Source organism: Podarcis vaucheri, assembly GCF_965113315.1.
Source record: "Podarcis vaucheri genome assembly, chromosome: 2".
NCBI classification, from domain to species: Eukaryota; Metazoa; Chordata; class Lepidosauria; order Squamata; family Lacertidae; genus Podarcis; species Podarcis vaucheri.
The window spans coordinates 55,318,927-55,344,122 of record NC_138760.1 but is presented as its reverse complement, the minus strand read 5'-3'; the positions used below and the strand labels follow the sequence as shown (position 1 = coordinate 55,344,122).

At 46.5% G+C, this 25,196-nt stretch overlaps 2 protein-coding genes across 17 annotated transcripts in view; one reads left to right on the top strand and one right to left on the bottom strand.

Annotated features, from left to right (window-relative positions):
• SH3TC2 (SH3 domain and tetratricopeptide repeats 2) overlaps positions 1 to 25,196 on the bottom strand; it is a 350,436-nt gene that overhangs the window by 194,297 nt on the left and 130,943 nt on the right. The window lies entirely within an intron of this gene.
• Positions 1 to 25,196, top strand: part of ABLIM3 (actin binding LIM protein family member 3) — a 158,412-nt gene that overhangs the window by 126,983 nt on the left and 6,233 nt on the right. For 3 of the 16 annotated variants that reach the window (XM_082213032.1, XM_082213040.1, XM_082213041.1), the window contains 13 exons: positions 2,432 to 2,490; positions 4,893 to 4,964; positions 5,547 to 5,702; positions 8,549 to 8,578; positions 9,427 to 9,556; positions 10,559 to 10,657; positions 12,526 to 12,576; positions 17,571 to 17,705; positions 18,339 to 18,403; positions 19,147 to 19,294; positions 22,142 to 22,171; positions 23,064 to 23,122; positions 24,526 to 24,594. In XM_082213032.1, the coding sequence (XP_082069158.1) occupies positions 2,432 to 2,490; positions 4,893 to 4,964; positions 5,547 to 5,702; positions 8,549 to 8,578; positions 9,427 to 9,556; positions 10,559 to 10,657; positions 12,526 to 12,576; positions 17,571 to 17,705; positions 18,339 to 18,403; positions 19,147 to 19,294; positions 22,142 to 22,171; positions 23,064 to 23,122; positions 24,526 to 24,594 (1,103 nt within the window). The remainder of the gene's footprint in view (positions 1 to 2,431; positions 2,491 to 4,892; positions 4,965 to 5,546; positions 5,703 to 8,548; positions 8,579 to 9,426; positions 9,557 to 10,558; positions 10,658 to 12,525; positions 12,577 to 17,570; positions 17,706 to 18,338; positions 18,404 to 19,146; positions 19,295 to 22,141; positions 22,172 to 23,063; positions 23,123 to 24,525; positions 24,595 to 25,196) is intronic. The other 13 variants (XM_082213044.1, XM_082213045.1, XM_082213047.1 and 10 more) reach the window with 10 other exon arrangements.

The following is a 25,196-nucleotide window of genomic DNA, read 5'->3' as shown; positions in this document are numbered from 1 at the left end:
GACTTTGGCTGTCCTTTGGAATGTTTGAGCTGAATCTCCACCTGTGACCAACCTGTATATTTGTAAATAAATACAATTATTGCAAAACTCTAAGAAGCCTCCAGGAATTTCCTTCCAAAGGAAACCAAACCCAGGTAAGAACTGCACCCTTGAAGCTTCTCATTGCTTGAGAAGTGGAAAGAGTGTTGCAATATGTTTCTAAACATCCTGAAACCTATGTGTGCATTTGCATCTTCACAAAAATAATGCCGCAACAAGTAGAGGGGGAATGGGGTGGGGGCAAGTTAATGGTTTTTGGGGGGAGAAGCTAGTAAGTTGCAGTTTGCCCACTGGACAAACCAGTAGCTCTGATGCAGCCAAACCCTGCAGTCTTCCTTGCACTGAACCCCAGTACATGCTGATCTCTGGTCTTCCTGGACTGCAGACCAGGATGATGACCAAACTAGTTTGATGATTTGGTTTGCATGCAACTCTTGGAAAGGTATTGACGTGATTTCCCCCATCACCCATAGGAGCTTCTAAGGCTGCTACAAGAACAAGGTCTATTGCTTTGACTTCTCCTATTCCCTCACTCAATAATAGTTGTACAGCAAAAGAAAAAGGGGGAAACTGGGGTGAGGAGGGTGTTAATCTTTTCAAGTCCTGAACACAAATCTTATCAAGCTAGTAAAACAGGTGCTCACTTTCCTGCTGGACTCCATTATGATGGTAGTATTTTGCTGTCTGCAAGGACAACCCATTCCGATTTCGTTTGAGCCTATGGCAGTGTTACACATTTTCCAGGTATCTGTCTGGCAGATTGGATGATGGACGATGTCTATGAATTGCCGGGTAGATAGCATGCAAGAATAACAACAACAGCTGTAATCTTATCCTGACCTTTACCAGCAGCCAAGACTAGTCAGCTTTGAGACCTAGGTCAATAGTAAAATGTCCATGGGAGGATGATACAGCCACAGATTTGAAACATGCGGAATTATATTACAGTATAAGTGTTGTGCCTCTTCCTAGCATCCTCCTTTTCAGCACCAGCTGATAGTTTGTTCCTTTGACCACACCATTAAGGTGAAAGGATCTTAGGAAAGTCAATAAAAATCAATGGCATGCAGCGTCACTTCTAAGTCTGAAAGCATGTCTCTTTCCTCCCTGCTATAGGGAAGCAGATGAGTGAGGGGAAGGGAGTCTGGATTTCACTCTAAAATGGCCACCCATATCCAATTGAGGATTGATGTTATGTATTTAATATATTGATGTACTGCCTTTCTGCCCAAACACCCAAGGTGGTTTTATTGAATTGTCTTGCATTGTATTTTCTGGACTGCCTTATTCAGGATTAGCCCTAGATTCTTAGGGAACCCTGAAGAATATCTTCTCGGTTTGACATATTTGATCCATTGCTTTCTCTCTTAGCATTGCTTTAGTGCTGTCTGTTGCTGCAGCCTTCTGCTACAACCTGCCACAGACAATGGTGCCAGTTATGTTGCTAGGTGAGGAGGAGAAGCCAGGGCAAGGATTCTCTCCTCAAGTGGAGATTGCCAGCTAGACAGGGAAGGCCTTGCCTTCTGGGTTCCGTAATAGTTCAGACTGCTGTATTCTTCTGAGACTGCTGGGCCTTCCCCTTCTCCGTCAACTACTTGCCTTGACCAACTCCTTACAGGGGTGGAATTGCGCAGAACCTTGCTGATCTGCATTTCCTTCTGTACTGGCATCCAGGACCAATACCCAGTTTGTTAACCAAGTTTCCAACCCTTTGTCTTACAAATAGCCATCATACAGTAGGAGGAACTACTTGTCTTCCCTTAATGCGGATATAACATTTTTGTGCTCTTCTTTGACTTAGTCAAACTTTTTGCTCTTGGGGCATTTTATTGCAGTTGCATCTGCCCTCTGCTTATTGCAACCTGGCGTGGGGATTGCACAAATTGCAGGATTGGGATTGAATGGTCCGGCCTTATGGCAGAGTGTTAGACCAGATGGCCTCTTGGTTGCTTTCAGTGTTACAAAGTTGGAACATGCCACACATGTAATCACAGAAATGGACATGACCTTGCTAGTAGAAATCTCCTGTCAATTCACACAATGAGTAGAATGACTTTGCTACCATCCTCTTAGTTCCAAGCAAAAACTATCAAAGTTCTAATCAGTGTTGAAAGAAGGGTGATACAAATGCTGGATGTGCCAATAAGCTTGCCGCTGAAAATGTTCAAGTCCAAGTGGAATTTTTGGTACAAAGAGATTTAGGACCTCAGTAATAGGAACCAGATGGGTGAAATGAACAGACCACCTTGCAGCAGGAGAGAACAGTAATAGGGTCAGGAGCAAGGAGCAATGAAGTTTTCAGGAGTATTGTTTTGATGAGCCTGGGTAATGTTGTGTAAATCAGAATCATAGCTGGACAGCACTGTAGTCCTCACCTTCTGCTCTGTTCCAGGTTCAGAAGTGTGGCATCCTATCTGCAAACAAGCAGCACGAGCAGAAAAAAAGTTAAAGGTAAGATGGAGCTGGGAATGGACGGGAAGGAGAATTTTGGCAACGGCTGGCTGGGGGAGTTCCTCAAGTGGAAATATATTATTAGAGGCTGGAAGATAGCCAGTTAATTTATTTACTTGCTTTGAAAGTCATAGCCTTTCTACAAAGCAATTGCAGAAGGAGAGGAAGCCTTAAATTTAGCATCCAAAGGCTTTGATTTTACAGGGATATATACACTTGAACTAAGATTACAGGCTTTGAAGCTTTGAAGCTTTAACCAAGGAGTACAGACTGACTGTGGACTTATTTCTTGTTTCTCCTATCTTCATAGTCTTCAACCACTTTATACTGTACACAGCTGTTACACTGTCTACATCTGCACCAGCATTTGTTATAATCATGTACACACACAAAAAAGTATCCAAATGCTTAAGGATCCAAATGGGAATATGCTGACCCTGGCTCTTTGGTACATGTCAGCTGCATGTCTGAAGATGCACAGCTGTGAACACCAGCATAATAGCTGGTGCATCCTTGGCAAAGGCTCTACATGCCAATGAAATGGCTCTCAGCATCCTCTTTATCCAATTGCCACCTTTCTTGTTTTGGCTATAATGCAAATGCAACTCTTGGGCATAGATTCCTGCCCAGGCTTCTCTCCCAAAGAGGCTGCTACCTGCTTCTTAGTTAATTTTGTTTGTTTGTTTAACAACATTTACATATTGCTTGATTGCGAAATAAAAAACTTCTAAGTTGTTTACAAAAACATAAAACATTAAAACGATCACTAAAAGCAGGTTTAAATGGTTATTTTAAAAATAGTCAAAAGATTATTAAAATCAACAGTAGGTAAAACATGGGGTGAGTATTCCTGCTGTTGCACTCAGGTGCTATTAGCAAACATTCCCTGGGCATCTATTAGGCCTCTGTGAAAACACGATGCTAGCCGAGATGGGTCTTTGGTATGATCCAGTAATTCTGCCTTAGATTTGAATTCCCGTGTTTTAAATATTTATTTTAAATTTCCATGCTCTAAATCAAAACAGAGCTAAACTCTTATTCCAGGAACTGAATCACCACTTGAGTGGGTTGGCCTCAGAACTTTGCATTTTGTCAAGAAAATAAAACCTCAGAACTTTGCATTTTGTCAAGAAAATAAAACTCAGCAAGATTGGGGTCAGACTCTTGACAGTGAGTTATATCTCCTGCTTAGCTTGAACTGTTCTTGTAATAGTAATAATAATAGTAATAATAGTAATAATAGTAATAATAATAATAATAATAATAATAATAATAATAATAATAATAATAATAAATACCCTGCCAATCTGGCTGAGTTTCCCCAGCCACTCTGGGCGGCTTACAGCACATATAAACAATTGTAAAACATCAGACATTAAAAATTTCCTGATACACGGCTGCCTTCAGATGTCTTCTAAAAGTCAGATAGTTGTTTATTTCCTTGGCATCTGATGGGAGGGTATTCCACAGGGTAGGTGCTATTACCAAGAAGGCCCTCTGCCTGGTTCCCTGTAATCTCACTTCTCCCACTGAGGGAACTGCCAGAAGGCCATTGGAGCTGGAAGATGGGGGTGGAGATGCTCCTTCGGGTATACTGAGCCAAGGCCGTTTGTATTCTGGAAACGGTGGTCAGAATAGGACAGGACTCCAGATGGGATGCCTCATCATTGCATTCCTAGACACCAAAGATTGTAAGCGATGCTGCAAGAGATGTGAGGACTTGTCTCTTGATTTCACATTGTTTCATCATCACCCCTAAAATATTGTTCCAAAGTGACTTTGGAGGGGAAGAGCAGCCATTCATTCTGGTCAATTAGCTTGGGTTGGTGCATGAATTGACCAAACTGCTACACGGCTTGCAGGGATCAGGTGACATGATTCAGTGCATCACAGTGCAGCAATGAAAACCTTGTGCAACATGCCTTTAGAGTCTCAAGCATAACTACAAATTATGGAAGGCAGAGTCTCACTCCCAGCACCCTGCGTCTCTCATGTACTACTAAAGAAAACATAATCATAGACAACATCTTCTTTCCTCCTGCAAACTGCAGTCAAAGTGCAGCAAAATTACAGAAATTATGGCTTTTTAAGCAGAAGGAATATAAGCATATAGATTACCAATTTGCCTTTACTAAAGATGCGCAACTCACTCAGGTTAGGGATGGCTGAGCTGTGTCTTTCAGTGTGGCTGATTAGCAAGAGACAAGGAAGGTTTAATTCAGCCTTCTCCAACATGAGGTCTTCCAGATGTTGTTGGACTCCAACTTCCATCATCCCCTGTCAGCATGGCCAGTGGTCAGGGATGATGGGAGCTGTAGCCCAATAACATCTTGAGGGGACCAGGTTTTGGAAGGAAGCCTGGCTTCATTTGCAACTCATTCCTTCCTTTTCTGTCTACACAGCACAGAAGAACTTCAGAAACATCCATCTCCCCACCTGGCTCAAGTATTGGTTCCCCCAACAGAGTCATCTGTGTAAGTACAATTCTGTGGCTGAAGCGGGCCATGTAGTGGCTGGAGGACTGGGCATTGCAGCTCCTACAGGTGAAGCTTGGGAAGACATGCCCTTACGTGATCCCAGGAAGGTTGAAACGAAGTCATCATCCAATGCACCCACGTAGCCATTGAGAAATGGATTCTTATGGACTGGGAACAAAGGCAAACATTTGGCAGTTTCAGCCCAAGATGTCTACACCAAGTCCTTGAATGCCTTACTGCCAAAGGGCCCTGATGCTGATATGGCTTCTTTGAGCATCATCTGACTCAAAGGGTTCAGATGCATTTAGCCAAGGCAATTCATGGCACTGATTCCAATCCTGGCCCACATTCTCCTTTCCCACTGTTGCCTCATGTACCTAGGATAACCCCTGTTACCTCCTCCAAGGTTCAATCCTTCCCATTTCTCACCTCTGGTAACAATCTGGCTCCATTTGTTCTGATGATGCCTTCAACCTGTTTATTCCAACTTGCCCCTTCTTACCCTTGCACCCCCAGTTCCCCTTTCTTTACCTTTCTCTCTGTGTTCGCGTCTCTGTCTCTGTCTCTCCCTTTCCTTAGGCTAAAGTGGATAATGAGATCCTTAATTACAAAGACCTGGCCGCTCTTCCCAAGATTAAAGCCATCTACGAGGTGCAGCGCCCTGACCTCATTTCCTATGAGCCCTATCACAGATACACATCGGACGAGACGCTGGAGAGATATAGCTATGGGGAGGTACAGCTTCTCAGCCATTTCACCTGGGATGTAGGGAGCCAGCAAGGTCTGCAGTAGAAAGACTTCTCTATAAACTATAGCTGTGGATCAGGAATGGGGAACCTCCAGATGTTGTTGGAATACAAGTCCCATCATCCATGCTGTCTGGGGCTGCTGGGACTTGTAGCCCTCCAGATGCTGGACTTCCATGTTCCCCAACCATTCTGTAACCCTGTTCATTTTGATTGAGTTGTTTGAGAGTCATGATACATTTCTCTTACACTTACCAAAAGCAAAATCCAAATTTGTTATTGCTAAGTAGCAACCTTCTCAACAGACAGAAAATGTCCATGTAAGGCCTGTTCTGAGTATACTGGTTCCATCCCTTGCTACAGGGATATAGATGGGAAAAGCACAACACCTTCCAGTTAGAGAGGGGTGTGGTCAACTAAGTTTTTCTCAGAGTAGACCTACTGAAATTAATGGCCCTAAGTTAGTTATATTAATTAATTTTAGTGAGTCTCCACTGAGTATAACTTAGTTGATTACCACCCATAGGCTGTGTGGTCTACTCAGGGGTAAGTGATGGAGATCCAGTTACTTAAATGTAGTGTGAGAAGTACAGAGTTATTTGAGGAACAATTTCTAAGGCTTATCCCTCAGTGTCAAACACATCCAAGGAGCTCCCTTCAGCTCTGTCTTCATATGTCCAAACCTCACTGAAGATTGGAAAAGCATGGGGATCGTAATAGCCTTGAAGCAGAAAATGAGGCAAACAAGGCAGGGCTTTCTTTTCAGATGTGCAGAAGTATGGGGGTGCTCAGTGATTCCCTATAGATTTCTTGATTCTCCAAATTTTGTGATACAGTTCCTAGTTAAAAAAGAAAGAAAGTGCTATAATGCAGGCATAAATGCATATTTTATAGTAAAATGTGAACAAAATTGTGCATTTTAGAATAAGATAAATACAAAAATGAGAAATGATAAAATTCACAATTTTGAGGGAAAAATATGTGAAAGAGAATTCTTGGTACTATAGTTTGTACTACACAGGGCTTGTCCACACTTTGCTTGTCCCATGCCTATAAACCATGGATCCAAGAGGTTTTCTGCGTGTCCCATTCTTCCTAGGCACAGGTCCGGGCGATTTTTTGTTTGCCCCACTGCTTTTCCTAGGAAAACCTGCTCTTTACTGCTGAATCAGAGCAAATATCAATCTGTGCAAAACCCGATCGACATTTGCTCTGATTCGGTGGTAAAGAGCAGATTTTTGCAGGGAGAAAGCAGCGGGACAAGTGGATGCATGGATGAGGCCACAGTTTTCTCCAGCAATCCTTCACAAACTCCAGCACCCAGATTACTTTGAGGAGGGAAATGTGCTTTAAAGGTATAGCGTGCACATTCTCCCCTTGTTTACCGAAGCCTCACTTTGCAGGGCTCAGAGATGGTGTGCCTCCAGTTGCAGATTTCCTGACATGAGGTGCCTCTTGCTTGCACTGAACTGGGCTCTTCTTGATCCTCTATTGAGTGCACTGTAGCCAGGCTGGGTCGGGAGTGTTGATTCGTTTGCTGCAGTCAGTGGCGTAGCGTGGGGGGTGCAGGGGGGGCCGGCCGCACCAGGCGCAACATCTGGGGGTTAGGGTTAGGGGGTGCAAATCCGTGGGTTAGGGGGCGCAAATCCACAGGTTAGGGGGCACAAATTACTTGCCTTGCCCCGGGTGCTGACAACCCACACTACGCCACTGGCTGCAGTTGGAAAGCCTTAGGAGTGGGCTTTCCAAAAAGGAATGGTACCTCATATCTTCGCTCTTGCATTCACAAGCATTCTTCTTGTGAATACAGTGGTACCTCGGGTTAAGAACTTGATTCATTCTGGAGGTCCGTTCTTAGCCTGAAACTGTTCTTAACATGAGGTACCACTTTAGCTAATGGGGCCTTCTGCTGCCGCCGCGCCGCCGGAGCACAATTTCTGTTCTCATCCTGAAGCAAAGTTCTTAACCCGAGGTACTATTTCTGTGTTAGCGGAGTCTGTAACCTGAAGCATCTGTAACCTGAAGTGCCTGTAACCCGAGTTATCGCTGAGTGTGCTAAAAGCACTTTGTATCTTGTGGAGGAGAAGCAGCAGTTCAAGATGAACATGCAGGGTGGGTCAGAACCACTGCAGACATTCATTTCCCCCGAGAAAGAAGTAAGAAAAGAATGAAGGTAGAGTGGAATTGCTAAAGGACTGCATCTTTACCATGTTTGAATGAGCAAGCATAAGTCTGATACATGGAATATGTGGTGCTCATGCTGGCCCACCAGATTCATGTGTCATACTGATGGCATCTGCCATGCTAGACTCATCCTTTATGATATGTGCTGATCCCCTACAGTAGTGAAAGCAGGATCCTATGGAGCTTAATATAATATCCGTAGTCTTGGGTGTGCCATCTTACTTTCTACTGTATATTAAACCCATATTTGTTCACATGTAGAGCTTTAAAAAAACGACTGCTAAATGTGGAGGCAATAAGGGAAAAGGCTGGAGCTTAGGGTGGGCTGTTCATTGAAAGATGGGGAACTCCAGTGAGGACTCCTGCTGCATGCACACACGCACACGCGCGCGCGCACACACACACACACACACACACACACGTTTGCTCCTCCTTTGTGTTAACTTTGGAGTCTCCCTCCCAGGTTTCCTCAATCCCCTGACAGCTCTAATAAGGTTGTAGGTCTTGCTAAGTGGACAGTAACTTGCGGGAAGATGAACTGTGCTGTGGCCTTGAGCAGTCATGTCAGCTTGTAATCATTTTCCCCCACTCTCTTTCTTTCCTCGCTCTTCACTCCCTCGTGGCTTGTCTCTGGTCTCCCGTCACTTCTAGTCTCTTGGAACACTCTCTCCGTATTCTCAGGTAATCATACGGCACACAGGACTAATATGAGGGCCCATGTGGCATTGAGCTGAGGAACTGTCTGCTGACAGCTGGACCATGAAAGCCCCTTGGCTGGGTACTGAAGGGTCAAACTGCATTGCTACTAAGCCTTGTGGTTAGACACTGGAAGGTGACCATCCCCAATGTTAAATTAGGAATGCTCAGGGTAAAGCAAACTGTCTTTGTAATCTCTCTCTCTCTCTCTCTCTCTCTCTCACACACACACACACACACACACTGCCCTTGACTGGAAAGAGAACAGTCTGCCCTGAACAAAATTAAATCAAAAGTAGAGGGCTAGGATTTGCGCCATGGGCAGTGATGTGGGACAGAAACTTTTCCTAATGCTTTGTTTTTCCATGGAAAATGTCCGTAGGTTCATTTAGTAACAGTGATGGGGTGCCAACTGCAAATATCAGAGACGTTTCAAAGTTTTTAAGTACAAATAAAATAAACATTTTCAAATAGATCACTCTTTAGGGCCGTGATGGCAAAACTTGGCCCTCCAGCTGTTTTGGGACCACAGCCCCCATCATCCTTAGCTAACTGGGCCAGTGGTCAGGGATGATGGAAATTGTAGTTTCAAAACAGCTGGAGGGCCAAGTTTGGCCATCACTGCTCTAGGGCATCAGAATTCCCCCCCCCCCAATGCAAACTGGAAATATTCTGAGGCAAATTACCCTGTGTATTTGCATAGGAAAACATTTCTGGAATATCTTGCAATTCCATATTTTCCAGAAAACCCACATCACTGGCCAGGGGTCTCATGCGCTTGCACTTCCCTAAGGGCTGAGTCTTTTGCCATCACTGCTCTTTCCCTTTCCCAGGATATTTATGAAAGCATGGACATCCGACAGAGGCGAGCCTCCAGCCCCGGCTACATCGACTCCCCCACCTACAGCCGCCAAGGCATGTCCCCCACCATCCCACGCTCACCGCACCATTATTATCGCTCAGGTAAGCGGAGTACACATGCGAAGCAGAAACCAGCGCTGTGGCATCATCAGGACATATGCGCCTCTCTCCAAGGCACATTCAGGGCCTGAACATCTTCCCATTCCCAGAAGAGCTTGCACTGCGAAGCCTCACGTCTCAGTGGTGGTGGGGAGAAGGGCAAAGAGGACACACCCCCTTGGCCAGTTTCCTCTTTTACGGAGGAACGTTGCTGGACACCTGGCCAACTTTGCTACTGTCTGTCCTCAGGGTAGAGATGGGTTGATTACTGGGTCTTCAAACTCCACTGGTGCATATGCTGCTCTCCTTTTTCTGTGGCCACTTCAAAACTTCAAGGTCCTGCGCTAGTGGTGAAACGGAAAGGAGCGGATGATGTGGGAAGCAACGGATGCGCCGGGAATCATAGGCACATGGACAGAGGTGCTAAGGAGTTCTTCAGCATGGACACAACTGGCACTGGGTTTTGACATGTTGCACTTAGGAAAAAGAGCAGAGCAGAGAAGGAAAAAAATGCAGAGAAAAGCATGTCTAGCAGAACTGGCTTATTCTGGGTCTCCTGTAGCATATTCCCCCACCCACCCACCAGAACCTCAGCCTGTGCCAAAATGAATTAAGTTGTACAATCATCACTGAGCCTGCACCTCTGGCACCAGCTAGCGCTGCCAGGTAAATCCTGGCATGGAATTTTGGGTACTACTGGAATAGGTTTAGAACTGCCACTGATGACATGCACCTGTGGGATTTTCCTCTGGCTCCTCTTCATCGGTGGACCCAGCACCCCTCCCCTCACCGTGGCGTGTAGGAGTCTTCATGACCACCTCCCACCCCACCACTCCATCATTCATTGCATCCCCGTCATTGGTTCACAGGTGGCTTGCTACTCTTCTAACATGGCTGCTTCTAACACCAATTCTCCTCTGCCTCTCTCTCTGTCTCTCTCTCTCTCTCTCTCTCTCTCTCTTTTTCTTTCTTTCTCCGCTGCTCCCTCCAATCTGCTCTTTCAAGGAACAGAGAGCGGGCGCAGCTCCCCCTACTATAGCCAGTTAGATGTGAGGTCTTCTACACCAACCTCATACCAAGCTCCTAAGCATTTCCACATTCCAGGTAGGCTCTGGAGGCCTCTGGCCAGCCTGTGAAGGAGCGCTGTATCTTTTTGGGTTTTGGTTTTATTTTTGCATGCATGCACGCACGCATGCATGCGCCAAGTGTGCATACTGCATGAGTAGTGCTACTGCCAGCCTAGAGTCAGCTAGCAACAGCAAGAGACATCCGCATGTCAGAGGCCATCCATAAACAAGACCTGCAGCCTCAACCCCCACCTCCCCCCAAGTTTGTTTTCACCCTCCCCGTGCAGCTTCTCCTGCCTCTGCAAAGAAAAGATCCTCCTGTCCCCCTCAAGGACCACAAGGCAGAGCTTGTCTGTCAGCTAGGAGCTCTTCTGCACCCATCCTTGACAGATAATTTATCTTATACTCCTCCTGCTCCCCTCAGGGCCCGCTGCACCCTTCCCCCAGATTTAACTGGGCTTGCCAGATGGCTGCTCCCCTCCAGCAGAGACTCCAGGGGCCACCAGGTAAGGGCCACTGCCGCGCCCCTCCTGCAGGGAGGGTGGGAAGGAGGGCAACACCTGCCCCTTTTCAGTACACAAGTAGTTACACGTGTGCCCTCCCCACCTGCCCGACAGCGCAGCCTGTCATCAGCTTTGCTCGCAAAGGGAATCTAGAATCATTAGTTCACTCCAAGCACGTGAGGCCAACACCTGTCCAAACACCTGGCAGCAGTGGAAGCCCTCGGCCTAGATTGACCTAGGGCAAGTCAAACCAGGGTGCCTTTTTGACACGCACACCCCCTCCTACCTGAAGCCATTTCCAAGATTTTGATCTCAAGTCATTTAAACAAGTCAAGAAAAGAAACTCAGGGGCCTTAGGACGGATCTGTTAGGGGCAGGATTCACGGTGGATGAAAACAAGTGACAGAATCCATGCCTGGTGGCTTGTTTTATTTTTTTCCTCCCCTCAATTAGCTGTGTGTTGAAATCCAAATTTTACTTGGCAGCTGATCCTGGCAGTACCCATGTTAGCAGAGTGGGAGGAGACACTTGCAGATTTTCATGAGGGGCCCTTGAACTCACAGTGTAAGAGAAGAAGGATGAAGTAGACCTGGAGTCACAAGGCTTAAGGCCTTGACTGCTTTGGCTATTGGAAAGGAAAAGGTCCATTTCACCTAGAACAGCCTGGAAGTTCTGGAATTTTCCCTGTCACATTTCCTTTCTTTCATTACCGCCACTGGAAACGGTGTTCCTACGATGAGCGCCCCAGTAGATTTGGCTGACGTCTTTTATGGATGGCCCTTTGCCCAGCCCATCAGTAAGCCTTTGTGCTGGTAGGGTAGTTCCTGTTCCCAGCTTGCTTTGCTTCTCTTGCTCTCTCATTTTAAGAGACCCTGGCAGACATATTTTGCTCTTGGGCAACGATGGGATGAGGGTTACAGCCCTGTCTCCAAGGAACCGACTCACAGATCATCCTGTGCCACTGGCAGACGAGAAAGACGTGGCCATGAGCACCACCCAAATTAGGACTTCCCTTCCCCTGAACGAAGGCAAGCCATCAACTGTGCCAGAAGGAGAAATGTCTGCCTGACCCTGCATGCTTTTAATGGTGAGCATGCTCCCAGCATGATCTCATGGACGCATTCTCTGTCGTATGGCTGTCTGTAGCACACATCACCCCAAGTAGGATGGATTCCTTCTTCCCCCATCAAACCAGCTCCCAACCTATCTCAGCTTTGCAGCTGCTTAAAATAAGGCTGTGAGGAGAAAAACACTGAATGGAGTAAGCAGGCAGTTGGATTGTGGGTGGGGACCTTACCCACAAATTGTGGCGGCTCTTGTGATTCTGAAACATTGGCGCACTGGCTCCTACTCTCCTTTTCTGTCTCTTTCTTTCCTTTATTATCTTTCTTTTTGCCTCCAGCTGCTGCAGAGAGTAACATCTACCGGAAACCCCCCATCTATAAAAGACACGGTACAGTTTGGGCATGGCTTTGACACATATTTGGATACACATAATAACCAAGTCCAGTTCTGCTTTCGCGACAGTGCTGCACATTGAGTGTGGAGTGACTCTGTGAGCTTTGCAAAAGTTATATACCAAGTTGACATTTACCAAGTGCCAGACCTTGACACAATGGGGGAAAGAATACAAGTCTGAGTATCTCTGACTTCTGAAAAGGAAACCGCAACAGAACTTACATTGGGGCATGTTCTAGGTCAGGGACCTTCAGACATTGTCCTAGGAATATAAAAAGGTCAAAGTCTGCCTGGGTCTCCTCATCCATAAGGAACTCAAAGTAGAAATGGGCTATTTAGCTGACAATCCTTACTCTCTTGCTGGTGAAAGGGAACAACAGGGCTATAGGGCCAGTTCAGTTATTACACCCATCATTCATATTAGTATTAGTATTATTTACACCAATCATGCACATGGAATTTTTCAGGTCCCTCCCACAAGGGGCTTTCAATCTAAAGTGCCACACAAGGGAGACATCAAGGGCAAGAATGAAAATGGAAGGCAGGGGTGAAAGGGAGAGGAAAGTGTGGTCTTTGCAATATGATGCACTTTGACCTAGTAATGGCTGGGCATGGAGTTGCACCAGAGGCTTCATAAAAAAAGATGGCCTTTGAGGAGGGATCTGGTGGAAGGAAGAGGTGGCATTATGGTCAAAGGAGAATGGGTGGAGTTTTTTGAGGGAAAAGAGACATTTGGGAAGTGGTTTAACTGGACTGCTGAAAGTCACAGGCAAGAAGGTATCAGGATATAAGTGAAGAAGGGGTCAAGGTCACAGAAGGCTTTAAATGCAAGGATGAGGAGTTTGTGTGGGGTCCAGGAATGCACAGGAAGCCAATGTAGGGATTTAAGAAGGAGAGTGTCATGGTGAGAAAAGTACCATAAATGATATTGGCAGCTAACTGCTGGAGACCAGGAGTGGCTAGCATGGTGGGGCAATATGATGGAGTTGCCTCCTTGACACCAGCATCACTGCTGCTTCCCAGGATGCATCAGGGCAGGGGTGAGGTTGGGGCCATCTAGCCACACCGGCAGGAGGGGACCGACATGAGACAATCAAAGCCCAAAGGTCAAAGTGAGAGATGATCAGGGCATAATGTAGATTTTTAAAATTCATTTTTTTGCTAAGAGAGCAGAAAGGAAGAAGAGCTGTCTTTTTGCAAAGTCATAGAGAAACAATATGGTTTTGCAATGAACTTAAATATGGGGGCAAATGAGTGAATGAGAAGAGCAGAAGATAAAGCCAAGGTCTGGTGCCTGTCCCCAGGGTGGGTGGCCATACTGTCACTGGATAAGGAGACTGTACAAGGTGAGGAAGGCACATGAGACGGCCATGAAGCATCCTAGCAGGAATATCAGTTGGAGGTGTGGGACTGGATGTTACAAGCTTGGAGGCTAGATGTTCTGCACCCACAGGGCCTGGGAAACTACAGAAACAATGTCCCTCCAGACTTCTTCTGAGTCAAAGCTCTTGGGGCCCATGGAAGATGGAGGAGCGCCCTCTGCTGGGCAGATCCCATCAGTGAGGAGAATGAGGGGCTTGCTCTGCACTCACCAATCTGCTTTTCTTGTTTTAGAAGGGTCTTGTGGCTTTCCCCTTGAATGTGGTAACCGAGTGTCTCCTCTCTTTCCTTCCCCCTTTCCTCCTCCGCTGTCTGCCTAACACCCTGCCCTGCTGGCTGCCTGCTCCCCACTGCATTGTAAGTATCTCCCTTTGCCTCTCTTCTTGGTACCAACAACCTCACCATGCCTTGCTCCTGAGAAGCCCTCTGACTTCCTCCAGCAAGCCTTGGATATTTTAAAGCTTAAGAGAGAAAAAATCTGCCCTTCTATTAGGACATAAAATAGCTTTCTCTGAAGATATATATATATATAAATATATAAATACATTTGTGGACTTAATGCATGATCACGTAATGCAGATTACTTATCCCTAAGTGCTCTATAAAAATCCTCTTGTACGCACCGTCCAAAGTTTTGCTTGTTCTAATGCACGTTTAAGGGCATATTTTCAAAGCAAAATAGCTCAAAACCAGTTATCTCCTTAACACACTTTATTTATTCTTGAGCGTATCAAACCAGGAATGAGAGTTGCTCCTTGTTAATTAAAGCAGAAATAAAAAAAGTGAGTCTGTGTGATAAGAACATAAGAAAAACTCAGCTAGATCAGGCCAAAGGGTAACTTAATTCAGCGCCTTGTTGTTGCAGTGGCCAACCAACCTATGGGATCTGGTCTTTATTAGGATGGATTGCTATTCTGGATTAATTCTGGATTAAATCATATGTGGGGGGTTGGGGAGGTTTGTGTGTTTCATTTTTAAAGAAAGCTGATATTAGTATAAACTTCCATTGGCACCAGTAGGAGCTTGTTAATTGCAGCTGGGATAGCAGGGTGGCACAAGTAATTTTCATCTGTTTTGGCCCATAGATACAGGTTTCTGGAGACCGGAAACATGGACATAGGGAGGATCTGAGGCTTGTATGATGATGATGAGTTGCTAAGTACAGGCTGCATGAGGCAGCTATTCTATATGATAACAACCCGTCAACCCAAACCAAATCATACCCTAATTCTCTTTCACTGTTCCTTCCTGTGGCTCTTTTCTGGTGGCCGAGCTACATGGGAAGCCGTTCATGCCATTAGCAGTTGTATGGATGGCTTTTTCTTTTTCTTGTAAACGGAGGTTTTACTACAATCAAATGGCATATAAATTTTGTTAAATAAATAAAATACAGTGATAAAGTTAATGACTGTAAATTGTTTTGAGGCATGTGAAATAACAACAACAACAACAACAACGACAACAACAACAACAACAACAACAACAATAGGCAGGGAGGCAGAGGGTTGATGTGGATTAGGGTTTTTGTGGGGGGTTAGGGGACTTTAGTCTTTCCCTCATCTATAGTCCTGATCAGAACTCTCCACATTATATTTTCATTTACAGAAAAGCTTCCCTGGGAGTAAATGGGAGCTTTCTGTCCAATGCAAAGGGCAGACATGAGGGGACTAATCCAGATCAGGACTCTCATGTCTCCCAAGGTCCCAAACTAGATCAGCCTCTGCATTTGCTTTTTACATTTTTGGAAGCAGTCCATAGAGTTTCATGTGACTGGCCCCTTGTCTGGTTTGGTCCTAAGACTGACCCAGTTTGGGCCATGCCCGATGTCTCCAGTGTCTCACTTTTGATGTGGTCCTTGCTGTCTCAGGGTGCTTGCTAGTTCAGGGGGGTTGCTCCCACCCTCCTCCACTTGCCTGACCTCTTTCCCCTTCCTCCCACTGCTTTTCCTTTCCCTGCCCTCATCCAGCTACCTCCCGCCCCAGTGCTGCACTTATCTACGAAGCTTGTGCCACTTGCTTTCTGCTTCCCTTATTGACATAAACACAACCTTCCCCAACCTGGTGTGCCCTCCCCTTCAGCCCCCATCAGCCCCCAACTAGCATGGCCAATGGTCGGGGATGATGGGAGTTGTAGTCTAACAGCATCTGCAAGGCACCAGGTTGGGGAACGCTCACATAAAGGATGAGAATGTAAGCAGCAGTCGGTTCATTGATCCTGCTAAATCGCTGCTGTCTACAGTAAAGGTAAAGGTAAAGGGACCCCTGACTGTTAGGTCCAGTCGCGGACAACTCTGGGGTTGCGGCGCTCATCTCGCTTTATTGGCCGAGGGAGCCGGCGTACAGCTTCCGGGTCGTGTGGGCAGCATGACTAAGCCACTTCTGGCGAACCAGAGCAGCGCACGGAAACGCCATTTACCTTCCTGCTGGAGCGGTACCTATTTATCTACTTGCACTGGTGTGCTTTCAAACTGCTAGGTTAGCAGGGGCAGGGACCGAGCAACAGGAGCTCACCCCGTCGTGGGGATTCGAACCGCAACCTTCTGATCGGCAAGTCCTAGGCTCTGTGGTTTAACCCACAGTGCCACCTGCGTCCCTGAGTTGTCTACAGTACTGACCAGTAAAGCAGCTCTCCTTGGTTTCAGAGTGGAGTCTCTCCAAGCTCTACCTGGAGATACCTGGGATTGAACCTGGGAACTTGTGCATGCAAAGCATACACCCTGCCCCTCTGAGCCACACAGCCCTTCCTGAATCTAGAGAGTGAACTGTGCCAGTAACCTACATGGAGCTGCGTTGTGCTCCAGCTTGGAAACTTCTGCCGTGGAGGCAATTCCAGGCTTGGCTTTAAACAGACAGGGGAGTCTCCTGGGTGAAGCAATTGGGATGGGGTGCAATTACAGGGTGCCACATGTTTGTTGACCGAGGGTAAGTGCTACCTCCCTCACAGGGTTGTTCTGAGGATGAAATGTAGGTGGGGGGAGGAGAGCCAGGTACACCAACTTGAGCTCCTTGGAAGAAAAAGGGTGGTATATAAACATATAAATAAATAAAATACCGGCAAGTGGAAAATAGCAGAATTGCATTGCTCTGTTGCTCTGCATTTGCCTAAGCTCTATAGAGAGGTAGCCAGTTACTACCATGCCCATTTGCCCCTGTTTCAGAAAAAAAAAAATCTGGAGATTTGGAAGGAAAGTTTGAATTACGGTAGGCATGATAGCAGCAGGACCGTTCATTTAAACCTGGGTTTGTTCTGATCATGCTTGAAGCATTTTTTAAGTGCAAAAGCAATGGAGGGAGAGGGCCCATGGTTTCCCTCCCACAAAGCCTCTCTCCTGATGTCTCTTCCCACTCACCCACCCACCCTGGTACCAGCTTCAGCACCAGCGAGGGGTTTGGTGAAGTGAGCAGTGGGGACACAGAGCAGGCATAGCTCCCTTCCCCCTTGTTCCTTTCTCACCTTAAAAACAAAGCCCTTGTTTTTATATAAGGTAGGAGCTGTCCTGGAATGATGCCTCTGCCTCTGCTGCCCTCGCGTGTCGTTGCTGCCAGACCCTTCTGAAGAGCTCCCCTTGTCCTTCCAGTCTTTCACACGTTCTCTCTTTCGCTTTTGCAGATACCCTATCTGCAGCCACAAAAAGCAAAACCAGCGAGGATATTGCCCAGAGCTCCAAATATAGCCCGGCCTACTCTCCAGATCCTTATTACCACTCTGAAACAGAATACTGGACCTTTCAAGGCTCACCTAAAGGTAACATTCTCCACACCAGGTCACCAAAAGCTCCAGGAATGTGTGTGTGTGTGTGTGTGTGTGTGTGTGTGTGTGTGTGTGTGATCCTACATGCAGTGGCCATGCTGAAACGGAGAGGAAAGGGCCAAAATATCCAACTTCAGAGGAGGACTGGGCTCTTGTACCTTTTAAGCATGGTCTGCAACAGGGATGGGGAACAGTAGCCCTGCAGATATTGCTGGCCTGCAACTCCCATCATCCCAAGACCATGCTGCCTTGGGCTGAGTCCAGCAGCATCTGGAGGTTCCCCATTCTCAGTCTAGAATATCAAGGTGGGCAGAAAGCTGCACCAGCTGAAATTCCCTCTTCTGCAAAGCTCTGAAAGTTACAGGAGCCCTGTTTGCCTTTGTGGCTGGTCACCTTCCATGAACCGGAAGCTCTGGCCCTTCCCAGCTATAATACCTGAAAAGAATATGCTACTGTCTGTCCCAAGCTTCATGCCAGAAGGAGCACAGGCCCCTTTGGGTTACAGAAATGCACGTCCAACATTGGCCCCAACCCTAGCAAAGTCCCCAGATTCATGGCTGCTGTCTTAACCTGATGCCATGCAAGGGATTTCTTTGAACTGACTGCCCTGCCGCCACTTCCTTGTAGCACCACGAGTTCGGAGGTTCTCATCAGGAGGAGAAGAAGATGGGTTTGATCGAGGGATGCATAAGGTGAGTTTGCCCATTTTATACTGAACTTAGGAACGCTGCTCCAGCCCAACTTCCAAAGGCTGTCTTCCTCCTTGGGCTGGTAGCAGCGCCTTCAGGGTTTCTCACTTTGCCAGCCTCTGCTGCTGTGCTCACGACCTCATAAGAGGAGGTAGGCTGCTGAGGACTTTGACCGTATCTTCAGGTGCTGCTTCATTCTGTGCAATGGGTAGTCCAGTGCTGATAGCTTCACTGGGAAAACAGTTGAAATCTTTGAGCTCATGTCAACAGCGATAATGCCTCTGCACCTTTTCATTATATTTTATTGGTTTTTTACTCCTTTAGGTCATTTTATTATGCTAATCTCTCTTTTTCTGTATAATTTTTCATTAAGTTTTTCTATTTTACATTTTAAAATATTCATTTAAACAACCTTAAATCAATGACTTCTCTTCTCTTTCCGTGGTTCAGTTTACATACTACAAATCCCTGCATATTTTACATAAGCTAAACCATTCAGTATTCCATTCAGTATTCAGGATATAAATCCTATCAAGGTGGCTTACAAGTAATATTCTGTTACATATTTTTAAAACACAATAAGCAATATTAAAGTGTTGACACACACCCGGATCCTTCCCACAGGGCTGTTCATGGTAGATCATGGGGTGGTGGGGTTGCCTAGCAGGATCCGGCCCTGATGTAGTCTTTGCCTCCTTCCCTGTCTCTCCTATAATATTCTTCATCTTAATATTTTGCGGTGATAGCTCCAGACTGGCATTGGCAGATTGATACTGAAAGAAGAAATGAAGGCCCGATCCAATTCCTACGCTGACCCCTGGACTCCTCCCCGCAGCTCGGCAGGCAGTAGAGAAGCTCTTCACACGGCCGGCTACGAAAGCTCCTTAAATGGCTGTAAGCAATCGGGAAAATTTCACCTACCCCCTGCCTGCCAGCAGATGGTTGGCTTCAAGGAAGTGAGAGGTGCAGAAGGCTTGTCTTTTCACAAGCCATGCATTGCTATTGTGTGAGAGAGATTCTTGCTGGGGGTGGGCAGGTATCACAGACATGGCAGAATGATCCCAGTGCAGGGGAAATTCAGATCAGATGCTGTGTCTGTGGATTTAGAACCAGCCGACTGAGCTCTTCTAGTGAATTAAATTGGCTGGTTTTGCTATGAATATACTGGTTCCAGCCTGATATTGTTTTCTTGATGCAACATTCATAGTTGGGGACCGTGAGACTGAGGGAGGTTAGAACTGCAGTGAAAATGGAGACATTAATAACGGCCGGTCAGGTTCACATACCGAGAATGAACCTGGGTGTTTCAAATCTACCTCATCACACACACAGCACTAGCCTTTAGCTCACAGTCCTGTTTCTAGGTCTCACACTGCATTCTCAACACGACCATTCCTGCCTGATCCAACTATTCCCCTGGCTTTTGACAGAGAAGCATTTGAGAGAGTCAATCAGCCTAAGACAGAAGTGTGCATAAGATTGATCAGGATCTGCTAGTAGAATCACTGGGTGGTTTGGGTTTGCAGTAGGATTTCTGATTCCCAATTATTTTAGCAATAGCAAGCAGCTAAGCCGTTTAGAATCCCTGATCTGTAATAGCTCAGACGTAAAAGTGAGCTTGAATATGCAAACCGTGTCTGGCTCCTGGGGTGCAGCAGGCAATTGGCTCCACCCCCTTGAGTCACCATTTTTGCACCATTTTACACTGGCTCCGCCCACCCTGCACCTGCCCTGGCTAGAGATCTTTGTGGTTCTAATAGCAAACAGAACATATTTGAAGCCTCTCCATGTCTGGGCAAAGGGAGATCAAAATCTCTCTTCATTCATCTCGTCAGTGAGTTGGTGTTGGGAGAGATTACTTGTCATTTCCCCCATTTGTTTGTTGTGTGTCAAGCATATTGTACCAAACTGGGGTGATTAAAATTTCAGGGATCAAGAATAATGTTCAATGTGCTGCCCCCTAGTGCTTGAGTACACAGAGAAGTCTTCGACAATACAATCGTGCTCACGGGAATCATGCATTCCACGATGCCAGAGTTTATTTGGCAAACTATATATAAGCCTTTATCTATGTCTGCATTCCCAGGGTTAACTTGCACACCTTCTCGGACACGTACGCTCTCACGCTATCGCTTTCCCTGGGGCACCCTACCAGCCGGAGCCTGAAGGAATATTTCATTAATCTTTGATGAACTTCCACATTATCCCACCTCCCTTTCTCCTTCCCCGCCCCCCTCCTGCCGAAGGAGTGTGGGTGAGGGGCAAAAATGTTCTCCTGCAATTGCACCAGCTGGCCACTAGATGGGGCCATCAACAGCTCACAGCAGCTAGTCATTCTGGGTTGTTGCTTTTAGTTACTAAAAAGTCCAAACTAGATATGGCACATAGTCATGTTTACCTTTCCAGCTTCTCTTTTAAAAAAAAAAAAAAAACAGCCTCAGAAGGAATTAAGTTTGAGCAGAGAAATTTGGGTTGGGGAGGAGGAGAGGCTAGTTAAATTCAGCATGTTATTATTTGCTCGAAATTGGCCCCTCCTCAGCTGCTTTTCTGCTGGGAGGGAGGGCATGTTGTGTAGCAAAATGGCTGTAGGGGAAAGCATTAAACAGCACCCCCGCCTCTCCTTCCCCACTTGCATCACTTACTTCTCCACAGTCAAGTGTCCTAGTATATGACTAAGTGGAGAAAAAGTCAGCATTCTCATGAAGGGCTAGGAGCCAAGCTACATGTTACACTTAATGCATAGTGTGCAGCTACATCTCTGGATTTCCTCTATTTGGTTGCAGATACAGGGGGTCCAATTGTTGTCTAGATAACAGTGTGTTGGGATGGAGGAAGGTACAGTGGTACCTCGGGTTAAGAACTTAATTTGTTCTGGAGGTCCGTTCTTAACCTGAAACTGTTCTTAACCTGAAGCACCACTTTAGCTAATGGGGCCTCCCGCTGCACGATTTCTGTTCTCATCCTGAAGCAAAGTTCTTAACCTGAAGCACTATTTCTGGGTTAGGAGAGTCTGTAACCTGAAGCATCTGTAACCTGAAGCGTCTGTAACCCAAGGTACCACTGTAAATCTTCTGCTACAGTTGGGGTGAAAATCCCACCTCCCTGCAGGAAGCTTAGATTGAAAATTTTCCATTGGGTTTAATGGGAGCTTTTCCCTAAGGGCTGGATTCAAATGAGGTGATGTCTAGCAGGAACTAGCAAAATATATCCCACTAGCACAGTCAAACTCCCCCCCCCAGCACCCCATAATAAGCTCTGGAGATATCTTAAGAACTCCCCGGGGGGGAGATATTTACATCAGTCAAGCTGACATTGATTCCCCACCCCCTCAAGTTGTAGTTTGGCTCTTAGAAGACACACCCCTAATGAAGCTTCACAAGAAAATTTATTTTCTCTCTTAAACAAAGCAGAACAGCAACAGGAAATTCCTGAGTCCACCAGGTGCAACTAAGTCCAGTGCCACCTAGTGATGAAACCACAGAATGACACTATCCACATAATGTGAACCACGTAATACCTGAAGATAGCTAGCAGTCATTTTTACGATTGCAATGATATTCCCTTGCCACACACACCGCAGTTGTCTCAATGTGCCACGTTGCTCACAGCCGTCTTTATCTGTGTACAGAATCATATGGGCTTTGAATGTGTGATTCAGCCTGTGGGGTGTGTTCAAGCTTGCACTGCTGTGAAACATACTCCATGTGCATGCCTGACTTGTTGCTTTGTCTTCCTCCACAGCACCCCGTTCACATTACCTGGCTGACAGTGGTACGTTTCGCTCTGCCTCCTGCCTCTCTCACTTTGTGTTTTTTCATCCACTTCCGACAAGGAGGACATTTTAGAACCAAAGTAGTTTCTTCCTTTCAGGACTATAGAATCTGGGTGGGAGGGGGATAGAAGTGAGGGTCTACTCTCTGTTGTGCTAGTGAAGTGCAGTAGGCCCTTAGTTAAGCCTGGGGTTTTGCTCCTCTATCAATGTCAGGCTTACCATAAGTAGATCGGTAATCTCAATGAGGAGGAACTGAGAGACAGGACTGGCCCTTCTGTTGGACAGGGTGAGGTGGCCAAGCCCAGCAGTCAGATTTTAGAATGCCTCTAAAGGGAGAGTATTGTCCACTTTTTCAGTTTATTTGTCACAGAGTTGAAGAGCTGAAAGGCACCCAAAGCCCAACCCTTTGCAATGCAAGAACAACAGATACTCATTTTTTACGTTCACAGAGAGCTCTAAGTTACTGCCTCAAACATGTCTCTGGTGGAATGCCTTCTGCCATTCCTCAAGATGCAACTCCTTGAGCGACAGCGAAGTGGAGTGGTTAGGGTGTTGACAAGGTCTAGGAAGGCCTATCCCTACTCAGCCAGGAACATCACTGGGGGACCTTCGGCCAGTTGCTATATCTCAGCTTAATCTATCTCACAGGGCTGTTGCGAGGTTAAAATGGGAAGTAGAGAACCAGGCACACCACTCTGAGCCCCATGGAGGAAGGCAAGATAATAATGTCAATAGCAGTCGTATTACTCATGTGTAAAGAATTAAAACTTTCCTCTTCTTCCTACTACAATTAATTTTCTGCCATGCCCGTGCGCTAGAGACTGTTCCTTTTTCTAGGCAATGGGGAAGCCTGCGTCTTCTGACTTTTGCAAAACCTGTTCTCTGTTTCAGATCCCCTCATTTCAAAATCTGCCTCTCTTCCTGCTTACAGAAGGAACGGGCTGCACAGGGTAAGAGGGCCTGCTGACTCTCAGCCTTTGGTTGACCCTTTGGGAAAAGGAAGTCCAAGGACCTCTTGAGCCCTCTTCAATCCTAGGCTCAGACGTTCCAGTGCCGGGTTCAAAAGTGGGGAGTGCTTCCTTCCTCTTGGAGCCCACACATTCCCCTCATGCCAAGAGGGCTCACAGGGGCTCAGAGGCAGTTGCTAAGAAACAGCTGCTGCAGAGATTCCCCCAGGAAGGGATGAGCAGACTGGATTCTCAGTGGGAGCTCAGGGGTCAAGAAAGCCACAGCGGCTCCTGAAAATGCAGGCGTGATCCACAGGAATTTTTCTGGGGATTGGGAGTAGCAAAGTCAAGCGCTGAAAGGCTAGTTTCTCACAAAAGAATGAAAAGAACGGTGCCTGCACAAGTCTCTCAGGTTCCACTAATGCTAGGAACTCAGGGAGGGATCCAATGTAGGGCTAAGAAGATTGTTCCATCTGGCAAGCTGAAATGCCTGTGCCATGGAGGGAACAACCTCCCCTCTCCTGCTCCTCCCCCCCCCCCCGTGTGCTGTTCTGGGGGCTCCTCCGACCCATTGAGAGCCAATGTGTGGGGAGGAGAGGGGGAGAAGTCCCACTGTACTTCCACTAGCTGGTCCCATTTGTTGTATCTGGCTCTACCCCCACCCTTGCCTGCCTCCCAGGATTTTTGTGAGAGCAAAATGGGATGACCCCATGTACGCTGCCTTTAACTGTCTGGAAGCAGGATGGCATGCAAGTCTAGTAAAAAAAATAAACAGAAGTACTTTCGCCCGGGCAAAACTTTAGCGCAATGATTCTCAGGTCGCTTGCCACAGGAGTCTTATTAGTAGTGGGTTGGGGTACTGTTGACATAAGGATGTTTCCCTTAAAAATGGAGGAGGAGGCTGAGCTCTTGGCCTTTAGGGTCCACCACTCAGTTGTTCCCTATAATTCACTGATTAATCTCTCCTCTGCCACCGCCTCACACACACTTGTTGCAGGCGCCTTTTGGTGGAAGTAGCTATAAAAGAGCAGAGCGGGTTTTAATGGGATTGCCCATATCAGGATGGGCCATAGAATCGTAGAATTGTAGAGTTGGAAGTGACCACGAGGGTCATCTAGCTCAACCCACTGCAATGCAGGAAGCTTTTGCCCAACGTAGGGCTTGAACCCACGACCCAGAAATTAGGAACCTCATATTGTACTGACTGAGCTATCAGAAGCTCTATCATGGGAACCTGTGGCCTTCTAGATGTTGCTGGAGTACAACGCCCATCATCCCGGACCATCAGCCATACTGTCTGGGACTGATGGGAGTTGGAGTCCAACAACATCTGGAGGGCCACAGGTTCCCCACTCCTGGTTCACATGCTGACTACTCTTTTCTCTGTATTGTTGTTTCCTCTGCAGCCCCCCAGCGCTGAACTCTTCCATTACGACAGCACGAATGCCGTTAACTGGGGGATGCGAGGTGAGTGCGTTCTGTTTGAGAACAGAAGCTTTGGTGGAGCCCAGTGTGTGTTCTCCTAAATCCTGTAACAGCACTCCTAAATCTTGTACCAGAGGCTCTCGGAGATGTTATACAAGAGTTAATGCTTGCTAGTATGCATACTTATCTAGGAGTAAGTCCCACGGGTTTCAGTGGAGATTACCGCTGAGTAGATAGATAGATATTGTTATTGATTATTGTTATTTATTTCAAAGTGAAGACAAAATCCCCAATGTGCATAAGTTGTTTTAAGTTGCTTGACAGACTTAAGTAATAAGGTACGTATGGGCAACCCTATAAGTAAACACTTAAATCTTTCCTGCTGTAATCAATGGGATTTAATACTGCTGAATTTGGACTTAGATTGTGCCCCAAGCCTGTCCAAATCTTACAGCTGTGAAGATAGGCTTGAAAGGGTGCCATCAATGCCTGGAGAAATCCCTGGTGCAAGAGGGAGGCTGATCAGTATTTCCAGTAGCCAGACGGTAGGACTTCAGGCCTCTAGATCGCCTTCCCCAAAACTAGGAGACACAGAATATATTGTGCACACTTAGGAAATATCTGCAAGCCCAGCTCTCTGAGCAGTGAAGTT